The following is a 27361-nucleotide window of genomic DNA, read 5'->3' on the forward strand; positions in this document are numbered from 1 at the left end:
CTGCTCTGTTAACTGAACAACTCATGTAATGTTTCGCTGTCTTTTCTCCTCCCCTCCCACATCGAAGAGAGCATTGTTAGGAATAATTAAAGCATTAACTTCTGATTTTAATTTTTTTTAACAAGTTGTATGTCGTCGTCATGCCTTATTTCTTCCTTTACGTAAAGCGCCATTCATAGGCGTTTCATTACACGCAACGCAAGCGCAAACGGAGCACACTATATAAAGGCCAGGTGGCACCTCACGTCTCTCAAGGTACTGAGCTACAGGCAGAACACACTCTGCTGGCACTTCGAGCTCGTGGGTACCACCTGTTGAGCATCTGTTAGTCGGGATCGCTCACATAGTTAGCCACAAATTCTTGCTGTTAAATACTGAAACATTTTGAAAAAAAAAAAAAAAAAAAAGTCATGGCTATTATTCAACTTCTTTCTGTCACCATGGTCACCGCTGTTACTGTTATGCTGTCTTCATCTAAAGGTAAGGGCAGTTTGAAATTATATTAAAATGATCAAACATGCAGTTTTAAAATATAGGAATGTTATCTTAAATTTAAGGATTGTTTTTTTTTAACCCGAAAGCAAACAGGGAAATGAATTCATACAGATATATGCCTATTTATAATGAATTTGTATTAATTTATAGAATTGATGATATATTTTAATATAGTTTACATAACACTGCCCACGCTAAATATTTTCATCTACTCGTGTATATAACAAGCATGAACTTTTAATTTATTGGCAAATATTAAATTCGTACGGATTAAGTTATAATGGGGTGAAGTGCAGAGACAAGATAGAAAAATAACCATATGTAAAAATTATAGTTAAATATTTTTTTAAGTTAAATTAGTAATGATTTGGAATAGAAAATAACTGTACCAACACAGAGAGGAAATGAAATTTTAATCGATCGAAAAATTCTGTTAAATACTTTTCAAAGTTACGATGCAAGTGATGACGACATCAATTAGTTTTACAATGCATAAATTCAAGAAGCTAAGTGCATTTTTGAGACTATTTAGCAAGTAAAGTTATTTTTTGTTTATATAATTACTGGTCCTAAACAATCTTTCTTATAATACTTATAATATAATCGCCCTACTCCATCCAAAAAAGAACCTCGAAGTTTAAATATTTAATTTTTGAGGAGGGGGGAATAAATCGCCCCACCTAATGTTCTCGAATACTACTTTAATTTAAGGCATAAATTAAACGTAATGAACAAAGTAGTGGGTTAGAAAGCTGAAAAATCTATAAAATACTTTATGAAAAGGTGAAGCAATTACTCTGCCGATGTACTTATATTCTTGCAAAAATAAATTAGTTCTTCAGCTACAAACACTGATATCCATCATTTTTTCTCGAATAGTACGTAGCTGTGAGTGACAAAAAAGACATGTAGTTCAGGAAATTTTAGTATGCATGAAACTTTTAATATATTCCCAGAAAGGTGTTTGGTCTGCTATTTTTAGTTCGTCCGACTGAGGCACAGGCAGAAGAAACAGAGATCAATGGCTGAAGTGCTTTAAAGATGGAAACACGATGGTAGGAAAAAAAAAAGAAAAAAAAAGATGGAAACACGATGGTAGAAACAACCATTAAAGTGTCAAGGCATCAACTGACGGTAAGCGTTGCGAGAGAGCACTGAAAACATCTGTGCTCTATCTCCATAGTACATTGCAAAGCTGAGGTTGGTCCTGGACAGGTATCCATAAAGGTGGCAGAATACGCAGTTGAGTTCCATTGCTTTTGTTTTCCATTAGAAGGCTGCTGCATACAAGCCAAACAATGCTCAAGTTCAACTTAAATACAGAGCTTATAGTGATTGGGACGTAGACCACTGGAAAGTTTGGTATGGTGTGATGAATAGTAATACACAATTCAAATTAGATGGACCCGGCTGGTTTGGATAAGTAATGTGGCTGCTGCCAGTGTTCTGGTGGATGTACTTCGGCTGGTTTGGTCCGGAATACGTCTTGTTTAGGTGGTTGGAAAAATGAACGCTAACATTATATTGACATTTCATACAATTCTGTTGTGTGCTGTGAATATTCTATGGAAATGTTATAGTTCAGGATCGACTTTAGTTAAGGAAACTTTTAAGTTCTTGAAATATATGTTTCGTTAAGCTCTTCGTTATAAAACTATAGTTTAATAAACTACTAAATAATAAATTATAGAAACCGTTTGGTAATTACGAAATCTTTACTGATGAGGCATAAATAACACAAATAATTTACGAAACCTGTATACATTAGTCACAGCTGAGTTAAAAAAGGAATTCGCGATGTGCATATGCTTAAACTGACAAATACGAAATTTGTTCTTTAGTGGGGGGATGCATCCAAAAAAACAGAAATAAGAATTTACATAGTGGATTTAAGAAAGAGGATACAGATTCCATTTAAATAGAAATGTTATTTCAAACATAAGATGCTTACAAAATAAATGTAACATTCGCATTTAATTCGTACAGTGCTTGAATCTCGTCTTATGCTGTACGTAAAGAAAATTCCAAGGTTGCCACTGAAGTGAACATTAGTGTGGAATATTGTGCATCGACTCTGCTTTCCAGTACAGTTCTAGCACTAAATAAAATATACAAGAATACAAACAGCGAGAGACAGTCATGTTTACAACATGTTTATTCTAAACTGCGTGTCTATTTATTTTTCTGTATATATATACTAAGGTACTGAAAGTATTATATTGTATTTTTCGAAGACTTTGCACAATTTTATTCGTCCTCTCTTGCAAAACTCAATATTCCAGCAAACTAAGAAACCAGAGTAAGCTGGAGATGAGTACGTGAAAACAAATCTTCTAAGCTACTAACGGCAACATGAGTACTAATGTAGCACGACACGCTGATTATGTGGAAGAGTCTTTTTCTCTTCATTCGATATGTAACTTCTGCTTAACATTAAGATAAATCAGGATTGTCTTCTCTTTCACTTCCCATAATTAAAAATCAACAAACACTGGTGAAAATAACCGAATAAACATATCTAATACACATTTAGCTCAATTTTTTTAATAAAAATATTTTCGAACTGTTTAAATGAGTAAACTACTATTTAATAAAATCACAGACTAGACAATTGGAGGAAATATTCAGAAAAGGGTTATCTTGACTAGGGTTAATATTTTTCCACCTCTTAAACTGAAAGCCTCAAGTGACAAGCCAGAATTATTTACCAATATCATGGTAGTAGCAAAGAATACGGGACCAATACGAGCTCTTAAACGATTTATAATTACTGAATCATAAACCCTATCATGATCATTGGATTACGATCAAATGAATTCATTTTTTTTACTCTTGTGGATGTGTTGTTAAAGAAAATGAGATCATGAGCTGAATGTATTAGACATATCATTTACGTGACCAATTAAACTCCTAAAGTTGACTTTGCAAGTGCTATTTTGTGTTCTGAAATATTAGAATGCCAAAAAGCTGGAGTAATCGGCATTATCAAAGATCAGGTGAAGGGATTTGGATTCAGTAGACTTGACTGGAATAAATACGGGGATTTATGGAACATTAAGGAAATATGGAAAGTGTGTATTACACTATATGTAGGAGTTATTACATAGCGATGACCGAGAATGATTTTATATTAACAAGTTAAGCAATTTTCACTAAATCAAAACTAGGATAGATAATACTTACTAATTAGTGGTGCTGCCGAATTATTGAGTAACGTAGGTCTTTTCGTCAATTTTAGTCAGCTGTCGAGGATCAATGAAGAAACTAAAAGCGACAGATGTTGGAAGCTGAAATGGATATGTATGGTCACATCACGGATCAGTTTCTGCTTTAAGTTGCTATTTTAATCTGACCTCGGAGAGATCAGATTATCACTGCGATGATGACATTCGTATTCTGAAAGGATGAACTGTAATGGGGCGATTATTGATTTAAAACTATAGGGAAAAAATTTATATGGATTCTAATTTTGAAAGAGATCAAACAGTTTAAAAGGTACTATTTCCAAATTTGCTCTAAATATGCTGAACCAATGTTCCGGTAAAACAGTTTTAAGTCTTAAGAATATCAATAATACAATCAAATTGGGATCGATCATAGTGGGGAAGAAAATTTCTAGTTCATCATTGAAGCATCGCAATCTTTGCAGATTCTGCATGTGGAAAACGTGCACTTTAAATGGATTTCTTGTGAAAAATAAGTATCAGACTATGTAGAGTGGAATAAATAATTTCATGTGTTTATTTAATGTTATAATATTCTCACTGTATTCAAATATTCGGATACACTTGTAACTTTTATGATGAATTCTAGTTTGCTATTTATATTATTCCGAGATACAGCCAGTGAAATGGGTATCCGGAGAGTTCATCGAAAAGGCAAAATTTTAACTTTTCGAAATTATAATAAAAGTGATCCATTTAGAACAAATACTGAACCATGCCGAGTGAGATAGCAATGCTACTTTAATAGGGAATAATTATAGAACAATATGGTTTCTTATTGTCTTTCTTGTCCGATGTTTCATGTCTGTTCATGGGACTGATTTGCCTGTTTCCAGGAGGAAAAGCCATTATTATTATTATTATTACTAGTAGTAATATGCGACTTCAATACAGCAATTATTATGGGATGAATAAAATTCATCCCATAATAATTCAATTTGAATTGTTATGGGATGAATAAAAGTTTCAAATAGAGAATTTGATTCAGACTCGCTATTTGAAACTTTTACAAGAAAATGTCTAAACGTTCCAGTTTTCAGTTCAGCTATATTCGGGGTAACAAAGAAACAACGTCTCCAAATTATGTATTACAATTACTCTCTGATTTAGCGGAATTAGTAGAAGCTGTCTGCACGGTTCAGTTTTTGTTCTAAATGGATTATTTTCATAACATTTTCGAAAAAAAGTTTCGAAATGATATTAGGAATTCCGCTTTAGTTGGATCAATTTAATGAAATTTTAGTTAAAATTTTCGCGGAATTGTTTTTTCGATGAATTTTCATGGAACCAGGGAAATGTTTGGGGTAAAAGTAAATTTAATATTCTCCATAATATTCAAGGAGGTTTACTATAACAGCATTTGATAATGATATTCTTCATAGCTGTCTCACTAATTATAGCAAAACATCTGTCTTGATAAGTACAAGTCATATAACCTGAAAAAGAATAATTCAAACATATTATATTATTTTAAACATAGGGAAACTATCATTTCTACTAAAATGTATAAAACGTATTTTCTTAACCATAACCGTTTTTCTTTACTAGGGGACTGATGCGTTCTTTAACTATTAGAAATATTTTTTTCAACTTCATTTTTTTATGTTAGAATTTTTCTCGTTTTTTGCCTTATAATGCAAATTAATGTGACAATTTGAATACAAATATGATTGTATCCAGCCATCAGCGCGCGCGCACCCTTGTTTTTTCAACACATACAACTGCAGGGGATAATCATTAAGAATGAAAAAAAAAAAAAACCACATAATTTTATGCAACATTCAATTGTACTTTAGACACGGGTTGTTTAGATTAAGGACAAAAAAAAAAAAAAACCGAGGCTATGACACCAGTGTATTATATCTGACAATTGCGTGTTTTTATAGCCAGTTTCGCTAAATGGAAAAACTAGTTCCGAGGAGGAAAACCTTGCTGGTATACGTGTGACTTTGCCAGTATATCTAAAAGTACTACACAAATGAATGATGTGTTTCATATTAAATTCTGCGTAAAAATCTGCTAATATTTTTTATGCATTTAAAATCCAGGTAAATTATAATTAAACGGATTAAACGTTTATTGATCAGGTGAGAATCATTACCCTGCTTATTGTAAGTTGGAAGGTGCTTAAAAAAACAAGTTCTCTGTTTGGTCTCTCGAAAGGGATTTCTGGTAATACTAACCTTTAGCACACCCATGGCTCTACTGAAATTCGGCTTATAACTGTTCTCGTGTAGGATTGGCATTCAAATTATACTCTAATTTATGTAATTTAAATGATTAATTTAATTCAATTACGTTATATAAAGTCCGTGTAGTTTTTGGTGATTAAATTGGATATTCATTACCGTACACTGTAAAAAAGATTGCCATGAATAAATCAGATTATGCCATTTCACAATAACATACATAATGTATACTCGACTATACCCCATGATATTCGATGTTATTTAGAAATGAAATACAAACGTTTCTCCACCAAGAAGAGTAATATATATTAGGAGCGCTGAGAGAGTATCTTTATATGTTAATTCTTCTGATACTGAATGTAGAAGAAATCTGTTTTACTCATAATAAGCAGATTTATGAATTCAAATAAGAGGATTTCGAAACACACCGTGCGTAGTTCAACGCTTTGCGTTCAGTTTATACATTAGCGTCTCATCATCATCAGTTGTAAACTAAAAAAAAAGTTTTAAGAAATGTAAAAAATAATAATTCTTCCTTTTTGTTACGCTCCTTGTGAATGTGCTCCTTCCATACAACTCACTCCTGTATTGTTGAACAGTAGGTACCTCCGCAATGCATTTCCTAAGGAACATCTTCAAATCAAATGCAAACAAGTTTCTCCTTTCCCACCTCGCTACCCATGCACAATATTAATGTCTTACAGGTTGATCAAACAACTTTTGTTTGATCAACCTGTAAGACAACGTGTTGGGCTCAACGATGAATAAATGTATACATATTCATCGTGCAAGTTATTATTCATTAAGTGAATATTTTATTCTCAAAATTCTTCTTTATCTAAAAGATGTATGCGAGTTTCAAAATAATTTCTACGTAGTTTTCTGTTTGTCAGTCTGCTGTACGCAAGCTGCAAAATAAATTTTTGCTACCAGTTTGCAGTATTTCGCTTATGTGTTTGTTACATTTAAATAAGTATATTTTCTTGAATCAGTTTGTGTTCTGACGAAGGATAATCCTACTTCTAGTACTGCAACACCTGGAAAATAGTTTATATAACTTCTTTTAACTTGAAACTTTCTGAGAAATTGACATTGAAATTGAGAAATCGCTAGTTTTCCTTTTCTCGGTCTTATTCCTAAATTATATGTATCGTGACAACCTCATTCCATAGCAAAGATACAAGTGCGCAAAATGTATATAATATTTATTTATGGAATCTGGACACAATCAGCTATTTCGAAAATTAAGTCGAGTAACGGCATGAAACAAAAAAGCCTATATTCATCCTGAGAGGGATTATGCATGAAAACGTTCTGGTATAAGTCGATTCGCCGGGTTGCAATACAATCCAAATACCCAGTATCACTGCAATGACAAATGATAATTGAATCTTTTCTCTACCTGGCAAGACTATTATTAACGATAAATGGCGCCTGGTGTGAGTTGTAACATGTGGCAAGTTTGCTTAGCACATGCCAATTTGTGCATAGAAGGAATCTGTTTAGAATAACTTTCATATGATATCACACGGAAGATTATCAGAAGAATGAAGATTATGTGCCTAATATAGACATATTAGGAAAAAAAGCTTCACAAGACAAGATGGCGTAATACTCACCTAACTCATACCAAATCCATAAACAGTGGACGGCGTAAAGAGCAATATATATAACCAAAGAACATTTCCAAGAAGTCTGCAGTGGATCTCCAAACAAGTTTAGTGGACGGAATATTTCTTTTTCACATAACTTGACCTAATCAGATTAGTTGTGGCGCATAAAACTCGGAACTCATCCTATTCTGGAAAAATTACTTTAAATTCTTCGCGTCTCTGCCTACATCTGCACGACAAATACACTTTCTTTCTACATAATCCATTACAACGTGTTTGAGGAAAATAAAGATGCGTCTAATGAGGAATGCTTGACTTCAATCCGGATAAAATGAGTTTAATTCTCATTTTATCTGGATTGAGAATTGGTTATCTGTGTAGCAGGAAGAAACTTCGTAAGACTTTCGTATAAAAGAAAGATCTACACGGGTTCCTTGCATCCTAAACAGAATCTCAACCTAGTCTTTCTAACCAAAAGGCTAATACCGCAAAGTCCTCCAAATACTTTTGGTGAGGAAAATGCGTCTTTAAAAAACTGCAGAGGTGTTCAAAAGAGGTGTTCAAAATTTAATGATTCAGATGGCGACAAAAAGTCTGTTCATTGCCGCAACATAACCTTGTTTTCCTTGGTTGGTTTGAAAACGAAATCTTCAGATTATATTTTATTTTCTTTCACCTAAGCTACTGGTGAATAAAAAAAATTCATTTCGTTATTCTTTCCCTACCTTAATTTGTTCTTATAATTAGTTACATTACTGAGGCCATTTTTTATAATTCACATTATGAAAGTGATTTTTAAATGTTTTCTCTTACAAACATTTCGTGTATTATATGTGGTGTGGGGAGAGAGAGAAAGATCTCACATTTTTAATTATTTGGTTAATTTTTATGCGTTATTTCGAGGCTTTCCTAATAAGCATGCATAATCCCATTTTTAATTTCTATTTGAGGTTTCCATATACTACCACATAATCCATTTCATTCGGTTACCTGGGATGAAAATGAATTTCTTCCATAATGTGAACAGATTCTTTACTTCACGTAAATCTCATCGCCTAGCTTATGATCATAAAATCACAGGCTCTTGGGAAAAACTGTATTTTGCTGGATAAAGTGCTTAAGTATAATTAGCTGTTCATTTTTAAGATATGAAATGATCTCCAAAAAAGCGTAATAAATCCGTTAAATATGAAACTCACCACTAATTGCTGAAATGTTATAAACAAATAATGCATATTATGTTAAGGGAAATTCAAATGCACTAAAATGCATTGTTTGTTCATACACATATTAATATCAAAATCAATAATATGAATCTAACGTCAGATAAATAATTTTATCAAAAATAATAAATCAGTTTACTTGATTAATCTGAACAGGTTCAAGTCTCGGAAAAGCAGGCAAGACTCGATGGTCGAGTACAAAGTGTCATCTTCAAATCAAGAGCCTGTAGGTTCGAATCCCACTGTAGCACGGATATTTATGAATGCCTTTAAAACGATATATGATTTTCGTCGCTTATTAGTGTGTGAATCTTGAAGGGGCAAATGAAAATAGATCCAAGTGCGGTATTTGCGCAGGGGTAGGAATTATGAATTATTTAATCCTTGGTCTACCAATCAACGATGCTAAATGGGCGGGAAACAAGTCACATTTATTACTATTAACGTTCAAATATATTGCGTTGTATGTATGTGTGTATATATATATATATATCAAATCAGCTAACACCTTTTTTATTCCCGTATACAGGGAGTAGGCGAGGCCGTTTAGCCCTATATATATATATATATATATATATATATATATATATATATAGTACGGTTACGAAATCGTTTTAATTTCTAATTTTAGTAGGGATGAATTCGCACCGGCACCTATTGTTTTACAAAACCTCTCTCTCTCACACACAGACGCATATATATTGTAATTAGCAGTTTTGCCTTTTCAAAATAGCGTAGACGTAAATTACCACAGGATAAAATGTATATTTCTTATTTATTGATTCACATTAAGAATACATGCATGATTTTTATCTTTTGTAATTTACTTCTACATGCGAATGTGAAAAAAAAAAGGGGGGGAGCAACAACTAAAGAACATTTCGACAGAACGATGATTGAATAGGCTATTTTTCTAACTGAAAGTAATTTATGTAGTTGTGTGTGTGTGTGTATGTATATATATATATATATATGTTGATTTCTGCTCAAATCACTCTTCTTCTTTCCAAAGGAAGAACAATTGAGGGTAAATTTACAAGGGCGATGGAACGACACCCATAAAATTAATTATAATTCTTTAACTGGTGCAATAGGTGCATCTTCTTATCTTCAAGAACAAATCTTAATGGATATATTTCAATTCGATATCTTACTATGAATGTTCAAAAATAAATGCAATAGTCAAACAAAAAGGGAATTATGCTGTGAGAAGAATAGTAATGGATCACAATGTGGCACTTATTTCAAACAGTTCTTTCAAATATTTAATGTTATATCGATTTTTGCATCAATATTCATTTAAATTAATATAATTAATGCTATAAAAGAAGAATGAAAGAAAACTGCTACTGTTATTGCAGGCGAAACTATTACAAAGTTATCGGTTCTTTCAGCTTCACTATAGCCCGCATACAACCAATCTGAAGATTATCCTCCACAACGTGTTCGTGTGTATGTATACACACGGTTTTAGAGAATATTCTTCTTATTTTCAGCTTTACTGACCATTAGTATGTGGTGGGCACGCACACTGACATAACATGGAGTCAAGTTTGAACATTGAAAGATCGCAAAAACATTTATTTATACACTAAAATCTATCATAAAGAATATGAAAAGAAGTGATATATTAGACAATGCATCTTCAAATCAATTTAAAAATCATGCATCAAGGTTTGAAAATATTTTTTTTTAATGGCATTCGCAAACACGGAAAATGTTGGTTTATGGTCACACTGCCATATTAAAGAATACAGTAATACACAAGATACATGTGCGGTTGGAAATTTAGAGCACATATTACTGCTGTGGGCTAGGTATTAACAATATAGGAATCCTGCTTTAGAATAAACCTGGAACAGAACATTGTCAAATCATTTCGAGCTTCCAATGAGTTTTGTTGTTATTCGTATGGTTTGATTTTTAGATGCGATCGGGAAAAAATATTACTTATGATGTCTTTCAACGTTAATGAGGAGAAAGTTTAAAGTATTGAAGCATGCTGTGGAAAGCGCAAGACTTGCGCAAATCAGAATGCACGAACGTATTTTGCACACAGAACAACTCGGACTCCTGTACACGCGTAGTCTAGCATAGCACTAGACCCGGTCTCACTCCAGGAAAGATCTGGCTACGAAGAACTGGATTTTGTTACGCTCCTTGTGAATGTGCTCCTTCCAGTGGCGTCATATTCTCTGTAGATATTCTTGAAAATACCTTACGTAGAAGAGTTTTGCACATCGTCTTTCATTAGTTTTTGTCATTATATGTATCTTCTATTTCAGTTTTATTTATGTAGTAAACAACCTATTTACTATGCAAGTCTCAAGATTAGCTTAAAGCACCAAATAGAATACGTATATATTGCATGATAACGAAATTCTCCACTAGTTTGTAAAATAGCTTTGTCCGTCAAAAAACAGAGACGATCTTTACAGCTTTACTGGCCATTGTGATTTCAACTACTTTAGCGGATAATATATAAAAGCGATCTTTTCGTGATAACGCATGAGATCTACACACACACATATTTAACAGTATGGTATGATTTTTCGTTTTCAGTGATTTAACAGTTTATTATATGGTTGTTATCAGAATTATGCATTTAGTATGGAACACGAGTTCTTCCAGTGCCGAAATTATAAGAGCTGTAAATGGCAAACATATCTAAGCAATGCAGCGTACTTCCAGGTATGGTACATATTTCCTATTCATATTTCGCTGATAACATTTTTATAATCCTCTTATTCACAAGTACAGGTGATATTCTTTAGATCTGTCATATTCCTTTTTGTATCTACAAAATCAAGAAATAAATCATCGACCCATTCATAATAAAATAGACAATAATAAAACCGTCTGTTTTCTTTTCTCACGGATCTGAATATTTTGATACTCGCTTTCATCATAGTGTTCCCCGTTGGTAATAGCTCAACTATGTTTTTCTTATAGAGTAGATGATGATATCCTTATTACTGTGATTTTTCTTTCGAAACGCATTAAAAATCATGGTGAAATCCGTTTGTCTGTTCCGAATCACACGACTTTTTTTTCTCAGTTTTACTGAGTGAAATTTGATACCACTTTAATATTAGCAATTAGTATATACACTTGGTAAGGTAAAGCATTGAAATCATAAAATTTTACAGCATAAAATATTTAAGAGAAATAAACGAGCACTTGAAATACTTTTTTAAACGTCCACCAAATATTGATCCAGTTAGTTACAGAGAAACAACCATTCTTCAACTTTGGCTCATAATAGAGACAGATAGTTCATGCAGATGACACCAAAGTGAAAAAGGCATGCAAGAAAACATTACATTGGTTAAACACTGAGCATGTGTGTGTGTGTGCGCGCGCGCGCATGTGTCAACATACTCATACGTGCATGCTTTTCCTGTAGTGGAATTTCGGATATTTTGAACAATTTTTATTATTAAAACAAACTTTTAATGATTCAGTATATTTTTCTTTGAAATAGTGAGCTGTTTACCTGGTTAGCACGCAGCATCTGCAATTATAAAAGATGGAAAGTTAATCTGCTTCAAATAAAATCAAACCTCGTGAATCGATGTAAAGTCTACAGATATTAATGCATAACGTAATATCAATTAGTCTGGAAACCTATATCAGGAAACCACGTTTCCATCAGGTTCGATCCCATGTATTATCTAGTGGATGGCTAGGTAATACATTTTTTTTTTTTAATTTATATTTTTGTTCGATATTTATAATTTTTCGCCGTTTACCATCCATAAATGCATTACATAATCCGCCATCCATCCACAAATTGCGCAATCCCACTAACAGTATTTTTGTCAGTTAACTCTTGAGTTCACTGGCCAATTTGCATTTAATAGCAGGATGGACAACCCTGAATACAAAGATCGTCAAACACCTTCGATTAAAAACGCTAATATACAGACTGCACGCGTCATGATGAGAATCCGACTTTTTCAGTTGAAGGGCGAATTGTCCCTTTGTTCTTCCGAAATGCGCCAAGAGACGCTTATATGTTGTGTTTATTTGGGAGGTGACTTCGGAAAATGCATTCTTTTCGATTTAATATTTTGTTAAATTTTACAGTTTATTAGTTTAACTAATAATTATTTTTACATACTTTTTTTCTTAAAAAAAGGTTATCATGAAAGGCCTTTTTCACATCATATTAAAACACCGTAATAACGATATGTTATTACGGTGTTTTAATTGAAACCATAAAAGAGTTCGGTAGAATACTTGGTCCCAATTGCTCCATAATGAAAGTAGTCTCAGCTAAATATTACCAACGCATTTCCCGATAATTCCACTTTCATGTAGTAAGTGCTCTTATTTTGATTTGGCATTTTTTCCCGACACCTGGTAGTACCTAGAAATGTTTATCTAGGACACATAATCAGCACCACCAACGCGAAAACAGTCTTGCAGCTGCAGAAACGTGTTTGAGAAACACTGCCATAAAGTATTCCATTTTCAACTGCTACATGATAAACTTTGAACTTTATTTTTGCAGCAGCCTTGCAACACATACTGTTCTTGCGATCACTCGTCACCTTCTCTTTTACACATAAAGAAAAAAAAGATATCGCTTCAAACTTCTATTTCTCACTTTCTCATTCCATTCTCTCGTTTCTTCCTATGCTATCGCCAATTTTTCTCTTGTTTTACACTTACCAGGTAGCCTTCTGAAACAAGCAACGAACTGCTGGAGAGTAAAAAATGAATGGAGATTCCAGGAGAGAGTGAATGTGATACGACACAAATGTAAATACGCATTAACATATTCCTGCATTATTTTAAAATAACACTAAATAGGATACTGATGCGAATTCCACCAATGGAAAGTTGCAAGCCAGTAAAAACTTGCTGACTTTACGAGAATAGCCGTGGAACGTTTTCAAGCTACTTCAGGCCTTCAATAGGCCTCCAGGTAGTGTGAATTTTATTACCCATAAGCGGGTAATAAAATTCATGTGCTACATAAATATATTCACAAATATTCCCATTGCGATATAAGAACTCACAACCTGTTAGTTGAACAGCAGGTGACCGCTCGTACAACCAAGGGAATAAATAAGGATATAACCTGAATGAATGAATCTAAATGTTAAATGTTTGTCACTAATTCAATTTTTGGAACCGTATTATCTTAAATCTCTTCTCTTTCTCGATTTCTCTATATTAATTTTCTTATTTCTTTATTCTAGATAATGATCGACATTAAGATTTTTTTTTAATTATTGAGTAATTCAGGTAGTGGTATTACGATCGAAGTTAATTACAGGGCTATTAAGTCGGCATGTTCGTCTGTTAACTGCATGGGTTCTCCGACTGGACTGTGTTTTAAAGCAAGAAATAAGATACCTCCGGCATGGGTCTGGCTAACTCGATGAAAATTAATTAAAAGTAAAAACTCAGATCAGGTACCAAGAGAGATTATAACATATCATGTGATTCTTTACCGCCTCAGTTGTTTCCTGTTTATATTAATGTTTTACACAATGCATATGCATGGTCGTTACTTTTGTTTGAGTACCGGGCCGTAGTCATCTTTACGTTAATCCAGCCAGGAAAAAGAGTTCGGTACAATACTTGTTTCATCACCAATTTCACAAAAAACTTCCGCAAGGTTCAAAGATTTTGTGTAAAATGCGAAGGTTCTTTGTAAAAAAAAAAATTACTAAGAACATTCGCATTTCCTCCGAAGCATGTGTGTGTGCCCAGCTTTCTTTCTGCATAAGTGACCCATGACCTAGCACAAAAAATATTAGATGTTGATATGCTAACGAATATTTTTTGTGCTAGGTCATGGGTCACTTATGCAGAAAGATGGGCACGAGGTTGTATTGGTAGGTTTGTTAATGTGCAGCAAGTTCCTTCAACTTAAGGGCAAGATAGACGTCAAAGACTTTGTTAGGACTGAATGGGGGGGGGGAGTGGGCAATCTTACCATCCATAGTTTTCTATATACATACACCTCGCACATCATAAAAAAATGAAATTCCAGCGGTGAACATGACAGATCACTGGTTACGAATTTTCGAGCAAGAAATGTCCTGCAAAAACTCAAAGCAATATGCTGCTGTCATGATCCTGCAGGCACTGTCTATGCATCATTTTATTCTGTAAGAAAACAGAGAAAATGACAGCATTATTAACTTAACCATCGATTGTTGGAAGTGACATTTCCTTCTAAAAAACTGTTCATCTCATGATGAGGCTATTTTTCTGAAATCCTCTTACAAGATAATTACTGTTCTTCTTTCAGCTGGTATGGGACTCTATTTGCAGTATCTATTCTCATTTTCAAAATTCCTTCAGAATTCTAAAAACACATATGGTTGACATGATTACTCTATTAGTCATTTCATCGTGTTTTGTGCCGATTACCTTCCAGTATCGTTTTCGCCAAGATCATTAATGTGTCATCATTCGTAGTTATCGGTGGTCTACTGCTCTTGAATTATCATATAATCATTTCAGGGAAATGAGATGTCTACCATGACAGCGTCACTCTGTATTGCACCACATACCCCCATATAAAGCACTGTAAATTTCAGTTTTGATACACTGTTAGTCATTGCACGATATCCCGAATTAGATTCTTCCTCTATTTTGAAGTCATATTTCCAGAACAGGAAACATAAAACGAGACCTATAACATCATCCCACGCATAGGAGGCATGCAAAGTTCTGAAATAACCCAATTCTCATATTCTCTAACTATTTGTAATACGTTTATATGCGTTTCCCAAAATACGATCACTTGTGAGAGTGATTTTGTTTGCTTATACTCGTATGTACTCGAGTTATTCCGGGGATTGGTAGAAATTTATTGAAATTTGATATTCAGAATTTTTCAAAAATTTATTAAGCCATCCCAATTCCAAGCATTGAATTTGCAAGTTTGGATTTATGATGCACACGATACAGATGATTTTCACTCTTGATTTAAATCAGCGTACGCATTTATTGACAGATTACACAAAATAATTTTAAGTAATATTAACTCTGGTTGGGTGGAATTGAACGAAACTTGGTAGACGGATTACGTGATTAATAAGATTCTATATTAAAATTTCTCGTAATGTTTCAATCTGAACTTCTGTAGTGCCAAATTAGTCCAAACAAAATTATATTTCCAGAATATATAAATCGAAAAGAGATCGAGTTTAATAAAACGCATCGTGAGTTTTGAGACACTTGTCGAATTCTTTTAATTCTCTTTAATTTCGCCAAACTATTTTAAATAATATTTTCCTCCTATTTTGCTCTAATTGGACTATTTTAATTATCAAAATTATGAAATACAACATGTCTACAGTACATATGTCAAAAACGCTTGTAGGTTCAATTGTGATCATAATAATGCCATTACTGAAGAACGTCATTACGAAATGCATTTTTGCAAAAACCTTGGATTTTTCTGAATAATTTCATGAAGCTCCCAATATTAATATTTTTAAAATAACAGAAAAAAACATTAAGGAGAAATTTATTACAGTAAGCAAAGTCGGAATTTAACATTTTTAAAAAATAAAAATAAAAAGCTTGTTTTAAACACACACAGCAAATGAGCAACGTTACGACCTGCTGGCTGTTTCGTTTAAATCATCAGATTTAGATCGAGTTGGCTTCGAGGCTACATTGCGAGCGAATTTAGAGCTCGTGTAAAATTGGTGATTTTTATCTGTTTTATACTATATTAGTGTAAATTTTAGTGTTTTTAATGCACTTAGTGGTTTATAACATTTTTGTTAAGATATTTCGATAGCGGCGCATAGTAAAATAAGCATACTAAAATGGCGCCAAAAACGCACAAAAAACCTAACGCTAAGAAGAGCAGTGAAGTCGAGAACGAGAAGGCTTGCCGCACTAAGGACAATATTCAAGATACTGAGGAGGATGCTGAAATGAATTAATCTCCAAAATTGCGAAGTTAAAGCAAATTATCAGACAACGCAGGAATTAAGGAAAGTCGAGAGGCGTTTAAATGAACATTGGGAGGAAAAGAAAATTAAGCAGCAAAATAAGAAACAACAAAGCACGGATTCAGGTAAGTCAGTAAGTAACGAAAATCAGCTAAGTAACGTTTGTTAAAAGAACGATGTTATTTGGTAAGGTGACTATCACAAAACATGCTGTTGATGAGCGGGTTATAACTTCAAGTTTTACCAATTAAAAATATAATGCAAGCAGTTCAAAAACAGAAAAGAAAAGTAAACGAGATTGCAATTGTAGTAGGTACCAACGACTCAATTAGCGATAAGTTCAGAATGAGAGAGGGCATGAAAGGGTTGTTGAAAGGGGCGAGACTGAATAGTCAGAAAGTGAAAATAGTAAGTATATTACCTCGACATGGTAAACATGAATTAAGAAGGGCTATGATGGCAAACGATTCGATGCGCAGGCTGGGTAGAAGGAATGGATGGGAGTTTTTGATGTGTGGAGTGAGTTTGAGGGAATACTGGATTTGTATAAGAGGCCTACACCTGATTACGCTTGGTATCAGGAGTCTCGAAAACTAATAACTGGCGTAAGAAAAGATGGGCGCGAAAAGAGTGGGAGACTTTCATTATCCAAATATTGATTGGGTTGCTGTAGAACCACAACAGAAGAATGAAAATGCATTTATTGAGCTGCTGCGTGACAACTTCCTCAAGCAGCATGTGACAAAAGGAACTCGAGGTCAAAGAGTGGTAGATTTGATTATAGTGTCAGAAGGCGTTTCGGTTAAAGACCTAACTATTCTGCCTCCGGTTGGTGACAGTGATCATCATGCGGTACTCACTTGGGAAGTGACTAAGTTTATAAATGTTCCATTCAAAAACGTTACATGAGTTCAGCGGAATGGGATCGGTTGATGGATGAGAAGAATATCGACAGTGCATGGGAAGCATTTATAAAATACATACATAATACAATATCAGAATGTGTCCCGAGAGTTTGAAGAACGAATAGGGTAGGAGTTAAATGGGTGTGTAATCTTATTAAGCAAGGGATTCGTAAGAAAATGATGCTGTGAAAGGAACCTTGTGCATAAAGATCAGTTCCGTTATGAAAATTAAAATTATAAGCAGCTGGCTAGAAGAGTCAACTGTTGTACGGAAAGCTAAGTCTGAGAATGAAAGGGAATCGGCTCTACAAGCTAACGACAACCCACAAGAATTCTATCGATATGCTGCAAGTAAAAGAAAGAATGAATATGAAAGAATAACTCTTCTAAATACAAACGGTTTAAGAGTGACAGATGCAGAAGAGGTTGTTCCATTAATGAGTGTCTATTTTATTAAAATGCTATCAACTTGGTGTATGCAACATTGAGCTCACTGCTACATCTTCATTGGATGAAGAAACCCCAGTGTATGAGGACGAGGTATTAGAGCTATTGCACAAACTGAATAAGAATTCAGCAATATGGACTGATGGAATATCAGTACGGGTGCTAAAAGAGTGTTCAACTGAACTGGCTATTCCTTTAAACAGGGAAGATTCCGCAGGAATGGAAAGAATATATGGTAATTCCATTGCACAAGGGGGGGGGGGCTGCAAAGACCGATGTATCCAACTATCGACCAATCAATTAGTATCTCAGGAGTGGTAGTGAAGATTTTGGAAAAATTGATTAGGGCGACATTCAGAAATGGGTTGACAGTAAACTTCTGCTTTGCATTCAATAACAATGCTACCATTGAACTAGACAAGGGGAATGGATATACCATGATACTTTTGGATTTTGCTAAGGCTTTTCACAGAATACAACATGGTAGACTGTTGTATAAATTGGAGAGTATGGGTTTGGATTATAAAATTTTAACCCATACGGGGAATGCGAGTCTGTAAGATTTAAGGTAACCAGTGGTGTACTACAAGGATCAGTGCTCGATCCAGTGTTATTCAATCTGTATATTAATGATATTGGAAAGGATTTGATAAGTCACATGCAGCTATTTGCTGATGATGCAAAGATAGGTAGGGTAATCAGGAATGCCGCTGAATATGCAATACTTGCAGAATGCGTTGAATAGGTTGGAATTGTGGGCATATGAAAATGGATATCAGTTCAATATCAGTAAATATAAAGTCATTCACTTTGGCGTAATTTGATATCCAATGTCGTATTATACTGGTGGGAATTAGAAGAAACTGATCAGGCTAGGGATCTTAGAGTGTTAGTAGGTAGAAAATTGAAGTTCAGGGGCCACGTAACAAAGCCTGCAAATACAATTCAAAAGATAATTGCAATTCTGAAACGAACTTTAACAAGTAAAGATAAGGATGTCATTTTGCCTCTTTACAGGCCTTGATAAGACTTCACTTGGATTATTGCGCGCAGTTCGGGTCTCCTGGTTTCTGTAGTGATTCTGATACAGTACAGAGAGTGCAAAGGGGTGTAAAAATGATATTGGGATTGCGGAATACTGATTATGAAGACAGATTGAGAATTTGTAGACTGCAGATACTAGCAAACAGGAGAAAGAGGGGTGATATGATTAAGACTTACAAACTGAAAAGGTCATACAGGATTTCAGTTGATGGAATTTTTCATTTTATGGAGGGTGGGGAAACAAGAATTTTCAGCTTCCTTGGAAGCTGAAAATGAATGCCGCTTTCAAGAGAGCGAGGGCTAAATTTCTCTTTCACAGAGTGGTGCCTGATTGGAATGGATTATATTGTCATTGGATATTGTGTGTGCAAGCAGTGTGAATGAATTCAGGAATAAGTATGTGGCCCCCCTCGATGAGTCCCAGACTCCCTGGAGATCTCTCTTTATAACAATAATTATTACAAATCTCATTTAGATTAATTTTACCTAACTTTGGATACAAGGACAACTCAATTCACTAACTAGCCTTGCTTTTTCCAGTTTACACATTTTTACTAGGCATCTAAAATGTTCACTTCGTTGGATTTCCATTATGCAGTAACGAATTATTACCGCCGATTTTTGATTGTCCCTATCTAAGGGAGAGCTAAAGTTATGAGACGAGTGTACCATGGCTGTTAGTTGAGGTTAATAGGGGTGTTTGTCCAATGGAAGGTAGCACTTTGCTGATGCACAATACAGAAACAACTTTAAAGTGTTGACGTTTTTGTCAATATTCGGACACATTCTTAGCAATCACAGAGCACTTGCCATTCCTCGGACCACCACACAATCAATTTCTCCATCATTTCCATAAACATAATTTTTTAGAATTCAGAATATGCTTAAAATCCATTGCAAGTTATTAACACGGATCAATTGATATCATTATGAGCTTCCGTAGCTCAGCAGTATGTATCGACGATACTCTTCGATTGGAAAGCTCTTGGTTCGAGTCCCTCTATGACGCAAAGAACCTTTATCTGGGTTTACAGAAAAAGTGTGTTAGCTGGGTTCATAGTGAGGTGGTAGGGTTTAGAGTTTTCCCTCCCGGAAACTCTGGGTTTTTCATCTCTGGAAACAGGCCATCAAAATATATACGCACAGGATAAAAGATAAGATTATTCGCACTACCATGAACATTAATCAGGTCCTAAGAAGTGGAGTTACTTGGACGTGACAAGTCATCGAGCATATCAAGCACAGAGAAGATCGCATAATTATCTGATATCGTGCTTTGAAATATTCAGTTAGCATGTCTAAAGAATATTCTTTCAGTTAAAGGATTTCCTTTGCAGATTTCTTTCGGAAAACCAGTAATCGTCTCTGATTTTTTGTATAAAATAACGGTAATCATTTAACTGATTTACTACCCTGTTGAAGACACCTATTAATCAGGAGCTTATTCGCAATATCTTTCCGTTCCATACATAATTTGACGACTACGACAATCTGATTAATGAACATGGTTAATGATTCGCAACACCAACCAAGCATCATCAAATAACCATTTCAAACACCAAGATCTTGCAGGTATATCATTTGGAAAGAAGGGAACGTACAGCATCTGTATAAAACCTTTGCACCATTTTAGTTGACTCCATCTTATTTTTAGATAACGGTGTTATTCACTGACTACCTAAAGATTCATCGAAAACAACCAAAATAAAATTTATCCTTAATAATGATAGATAATACAAATTTCATCTATTCCTATTTCTTCACAATATTTGCAAATAATTTATTTCAATATCAGTGAGAAAGGCTGTAATTTATGAATAATTTTATTCTGAGCGAGAGAAAAAAAGTTTTCACATTTTTTCATTATTTCAAAACACGGTTTCTTGACACAGGTATACTCTCGTAAATATGTCTAATCCTTGGATAAGCGTCTAATGGTACGCGACAGTGCGTTTTAAATAAAACGTATCGTCATGTACCATTATCCCGAAAAATTCAAGGTAATAGCAGATCAAAACCATTTACCTCGACTAAAAACAATTATTTTACTAGTTTTTGTTGGAAACAAATATCGTCAAGACTGAACGAAAATTATTCCACTAATTTTTTCACCTGCAGTTATTTCTGTATCATAGCATAATATATTGCATGTCTCTATAAAGCACACAAAGTAACCCAATTGGATTTCAGAGAAATTTAGTTATGAATTTTGTATCTCGCGCTCCGGATTCCCTAATGCACTTAATTTGTCGTTTCCAAAGTACCAGAAGTGCATAACTCCCCCACGTTTAAATTGTGATAGCATTAATTAATTTAGGCGTGATGAGAAAGTTTCACTTATTCGAAGAGTTTAAAATAAATCCATTTGCTATAATTCACCGCAAGCCTCATAATTAAAACAGGTGGCATGTTACTACATAAATTACCAGTTAACTCATCCAGGAAACCGGCAACATGATTTTCATTTGTATTCTATATTTCACGTATATTTAATTTACATGTTCCGAGTGAACAAAACGCACTGAGCTCTAAGACTGCAGTATGCTATTGGGTAAGAACTGAGGTTGAGTATTTGAGAATTCGCTGTGGTAAGGTTCATGCCTTTTCCTCTGCTAAGCAAACCATGCTCAGACACTAAAATAATTCTCCTGTGTGAGATAAAGGAAGTGGGAACAGAAAACACTTATTTTGAACAGCTGTGGATTCTACTTCTTGATGTCAACTAGGTAAGGGAATAAACAGTTCGAAAAAAATTCTGTAATTAGATTGCTCCAAAAGAGGAAGATAAACCGGTTTATGTGGGTTTGGAAGTTCGTGTAAATTGGAATATTGACCAAGCTGTAGTATGTATTTTGAGGGGTAAAGGAATGTGAAAAATTCTAGAGACTCGGTAGCAAAATCTGAAGAAAACACTGACTCAGCTAAGTACGCATGCGTTGAAGTCTGCACATATAGAAAAATCAAAACTTTATCGACCCAAAGAAGTATTATTATATATGCTCCTCCTGGGAGTCAAAGACTCAAAGCAAGGATCCCTTTCACATCGCCCAGTGGCTAAATATCTTATCTCTCTCTTTCAGAAAACATTAATTGAAGATGCACTTACAAAATACATGCTTCATAACTTCACCCTTATTCAGTTTCCAGGGGTGACCATGAGTTTTTCCCTCACCTGTCATGAGCTGAAAAATCTCACTTGTGTCTATCTTACCAAGTTATGTGTTTTAGCGCATCTTTCTTATTTCGTATGCTAATCAAACTTTGAGGTCTGATTAATTTATTCAAACTCAATCAGTTTCATAAGCATAATGTTCGTCGGGTAACCAAGAATATTATCTGGTTAGATAAGGCTAGATGTGATCTTATCTTGGTAATCCCCCGCTGAATCTTTCAACTGTATATCTTCTCTCAATACAGTGAATCTGGGTATGTGATCATAGTCAAGAACAGGTCCAAAGCCTTATACAGTGGAAGGATAACTTCCTTACTCCTACAAGTAAGCGTCCCTTACAACAGTGAAATTATTAAACGTGAAGACTTAACTGCCTCAGCAATGTGGCCATAAACTTTAACTCTGTCCACTAGCACTCTAACGTCTCTAGCTTCATTGATTAATTGAAGCAAATTATCATTAACAACATCCTCTGCATTAAACGAAAATGCATTACTTTACCAACGCTGAAATGATATTTGTCATTTGCTCACAGAACTAATTTGTTCAGATCAAATAGGCCTGTTAAGATACTATCATATAACGAAAAATGTTGTCATCAACCTTCCAATTTTGTACTATCTTCGTTAATAATTGTATATTACTATTCACATCGACAATAATATCATATATAAGATGCATAACAACAGTCTGAATATAGAATCCTGTTATACCTCACTGGCTATTCTCACTTGGTACCTCCATACACTACTATGATAACTGTCGGCCACCAAGTTTTCTATGTTACAATAGCAAGCCTTTTTTACATACCCATCTCTCTGAGCTTGTATAACAAACTCCTATGTTGAATCCAATACAAGAACACTGCCATATATCTATTCCCCTTATCCAACTTGCCTTTTAACAAAGTAATGCTATCCTCTGTAGATTATCAAGGTACTTTTTATCCAGTGACGGATGCAGATCCTAATTGGCATCTTAATGACCACTAGAGATACTAAATAGTCTATAATCTCTGCGACTTCCATACTTTTATAATAATATAATCTTGGTTTTGTTCCACTCATTACGAAATGTGATAGAGTTGGGATCTAGTTGAATAACCAAGTTCTAATTCTATTGCACATTTCTTGAATATCCTCGGATATCCCATCAAATTCCACTGTCATGTTCGAATTCACATCTTGCGATACCTCCAAATAATCCAGCGCTATCATTTCATTCAGTTCTTCTTCAGAATTCTGAATGCTAATGAATCTGCCTGGAATTTACTCGTAATTTACTAAAGTAATCACTTAACACTGCTATTTCTAAAGTGCCAGACACTTTCGTATATTAATTATTTTTACAGTCCGATTTTTGCTTTTTCTCATCGAGAGTCTCAGTCGACTAGTTAGCTTTTTTTACACTGCTTCTCAGCCTGTTTATTATCTTTCTCTCAGTTTGATGCATAACATTTTCTTTTTTATGCACCTCTTACTTCGATGATTTATTCATTCATTTAATGTCCCATGCGACTGATTCTGCTAAATTTGCCTAGAAAGCTTCCTTCTCAGACAACCTTTAACCACTTCCAAGCACTGCTGATTATTACGTATCGTTTTTCATGCCACGATACTGCTTCAAGCTGCTTTCTCATTTCATCATAATCACCTGCCTTGTAGCTCCGCATATATAATTTTTTTTATTCAAGGCGTTCACCTGATTGCCACATCTCAAGTTAAAAGGTATTACCCTCTTCCCCACTGGAGAGAACAGCTACTTCATTGATATACAGATTCTCAGATCCTATTACTGCCCAACTTTTTGCACAACGAGTACTTTTCATCACGTGCAACGTAAGTGGGAATACTCTCTCTCCTGTCTCTATTCTCATAGTTAAAATCACCGATATTTAATACCCTACTTGGGTATTTCCTAAAGTGTGGTACGCATACGGTTCATTGGGGAGGGGAGTACGACGCACTTTATTAATTTTAATTTTTTTTCTTTTTTTTTTTACTTTGATATTTTGCCTTATTGTTACGGATATGGGAAGTCCCATTTTATAATTAATATTTTAATAAATAAAAAAATGTAAAATAAGTTTTAAACGAATGTGCCACTTGGCGTGTATCGAAGACTACCGTTTCAACCCCGTGGTTCAAAATGTTTATATTAGAAGTTTAAATTCAAATAGTTGAACCACTCGAATGAGTCTCGTAGCTAAATTTCGCATCTTAACCTGTAAGGGTTCTCAGCGATTGTTTCACCATCCCATCCCATCCGTGCATGCATGTAGATATGTTTGGGTCACCACTTGTCTTATTAAAGCGAAACCCTACGGCCAAAAATAATAAAAGTAGAACTGGATTTCACTGAATATACCTTCTTCCCAACAGAAATATCCATCTCAGTAAACATTTATTTAACCCAAATTTCATAAATTCTGTTTCTACTGTATGTATATTGAATTCGTATAACTGCAATGTATTTAATAATTCAAAAACCTTTCACATATCCGTACTTATATTATAACACAAATGTTAAAAATTAAATCCATTGTAATTATTCGTGTTCGAATAAACTGTAACTTCCTTTGCGTGAGAGGGAATATGCCAATGTTAAGGAAATTTGGGAAAAGTTATATTTTCCCAAAAGTTAAAGTTTAAAACCTTATACGCGAGTACTGAAACGTTGGTGAATATTTCCCTATGGTTTGTCTTATGCAGTTCTCTTCACACTGAGTTCTAACAGTGCGCAACTGTGTAGTTTTTTCCATGTTAACCACTACCTCACAAACGCATCGAATTCACTGTCTATCTACCTTATACTACCCCCATTTCTGATCTCTACCCTAGTTGATTTCAAGTCTTCTACAATCATTAGCATTACTCACGAACCTTTCTATCCTGCTTCGCATCCCTGAATACACTTCACCTTTCACTTTCTATTCCTTAGAGGATGTCTTCTGTTAGCTAGGTGTAACTGATGCCGGTAATTTTTATTGCGATTTCATTTATAAATGCATCATCTTTATTTCTCACGCTCTTCGTGTATAATATGCATGCATGATAACCAACGACCATACCAATGCATGTTTAAGTAAATATGCATCCTGGGTTGATTCCTCTATAATCACTTCTGTTCGTATTCTCATCAATCTCTCAGGGTCATTCCTTCTATACTGTCCTCTAACAATCTCGATCTTTCACCTCAATGCATCTTCAAACTCTCGTGTCATACCTAGCTTCCTTGAATACCTGCACTCACTCTTTCACTACGAACTATTTCTTCAAGAAGATAACACTAAATCCATCCTGCAAGTACAAATTAAATCATTAGAAATCAGAGCTCTCCGTCCCAACTCATTCATGTCATTCCGTAGCAAGTGGCTCCCAATCTCGATTCTTATTCTTTTTGTCTCATTCAACATAACTTCAATCATACTATACTTATCTTTCAGGTCATTTGTTTGAATATAATCTTCTGCTTGTATATGGGATGTTACGTCACAATCTTTGCTTCAGGTTCCGATCACATTTACTATTCTCTTGTCTAGTACACAACTAATCACAGAATAACGACACAGCACCACATCCTTTTTTTTAAAATAATTTATTGTTCTTTCGGCCCTTTCCTTTCTTAGCTATCCCGATATTTAATAGTATTTGGAGAGCGGTTTTCTACTCTCCCCAATTCCTATGTTGTATTATGAAGCAATCGTGCGTTACGCACTAATCTCGCGCTAATCAGAACATTTTTGTCATTCACCATATCCATTTTATCACTCCTATACTAGTCAGTTTTACAGACTACCAATTCCAGCCTAACTAAGCTCTCACTTAAACTCATATTTCGATGTTCTTATTTCTAAAGTCGAACCAGTTCGCTTTCTACTTTAAGCAATTCGCTTTCGAAACATCTTTTACACACATTTCATACCAAGTGCATTTCATATCTAGGAAAGTTAAAGGGAAAGTCCAGGAAAATAAGAAGTCATACCGAAAGTTATTGGTAAATACGTACGCAGATGCCCTTCGAGAATACAGAGAAAAATGTCAGATAGCCAAGCTATATAAAAATAGCTTAACAAATATCATGGAAAGTTTTTTCTACTAAGATAAACATCATACAGGCGACAACATGTTCTGAAAACTGATAAAGCTTAGAAATGTGCGTACTATAAAAAGAATCATATCTGATTCCTTTTACAGTATATGTTTAAGTGTGACATGATAAATGCATTCTGAATTTCTGGAGTAATTACTTTAAAAGATTGGTGCAAAAAGCGGCGCGGTTGAATGTTAGTAGAAAATGTCCATGAGGAATGATAAGTGTATAAGGAGTGTATAACAATACTTGAGACATGAATAGCTATCAGAAACCTGAAATACGGAAAGACAGCTGGAGTAGATAATATTCGATCAAAATTCTCAAATATAGAATTATTTTATATTGAATGTTTTGCACCATTCCGATGAGCTAGTTAGAAGATAAAATTATAGATGAAAGCGGTGTAACTCTCATAGTATTATCTATGAAAAGGGGAATTTCTTTACTAGAGTATTCCAGGTAAGATTTATGCAAGCGTACTTAAGAGGCAATTGTAGAAGAGAAACTGCGGAAAGAACAAGCTGGGTCAATCAAAATAGGAGTTGTCAGGATCAAAGGGAGAAATTGAGAATATAATAAGAATATGTATTTAATTTTGTAGATCTGTAAAAGGCATGTAAGATGCCCAGAGAAAAGCTGTTCAAAGCACCACACTCATATGGTGTAAATGAGAGGTTATATCGAGCAATACATAGTCTAAGTTGTAAGTCAACAGTGAGAACTGAAGAAGGTAGGTACAAAACGAAGATAATTTGATAGAAAATCAGGTGTGTGAATGCACGCTGTCTCCACTGTTATTCATAATCTATATGGATCACATATTCAGGAGAGTAGCATTAAACCCTGATATCAAAATTGGAGATATTAATCTCATCTCATTTCTTTATGCAGGTGACTTTATACTCCTAAATACATCCAGTACACGTCTTCTTCGGGATTCTTTAACTAAAGTAAATAACTGTTGTAATAAAAATTCTGCATAAAAATCAGCAATGAAAAGATAAAACTATGAAAACAAAC

The 27361-nt window shown here is 34.4% G+C and overlaps 1 protein-coding gene across 1 annotated transcript in view; it reads left to right on the forward strand.

The window, feature by feature from the left end:
- Positions 1-296: 296 nt before the first annotated feature.
- Positions 297-27361, forward strand: part of LOC150102785 (uncharacterized) — a 99887-nt gene continuing 72822 nt past the window's right edge. Inside the window, exon 1 of the mRNA XM_090399108.1 lies at positions 297-480. Coding sequence (XP_090255234.1) covers positions 411-480 — 70 coding nt within the window. The 5' untranslated portion in view covers positions 297-410. The remainder of the gene's footprint in view (positions 481-27361) is intronic.

Source organism: Typopeltis vanoorti, chromosome 10 (genome assembly GCF_054136105.1).
Source record: "Typopeltis vanoorti isolate ZY-2024b chromosome 10, IOZ_Tvanoo_1.0, whole genome shotgun sequence".
Taxonomy (NCBI): Eukaryota; Metazoa; Arthropoda; class Arachnida; order Uropygi; family Thelyphonidae; genus Typopeltis; species Typopeltis vanoorti.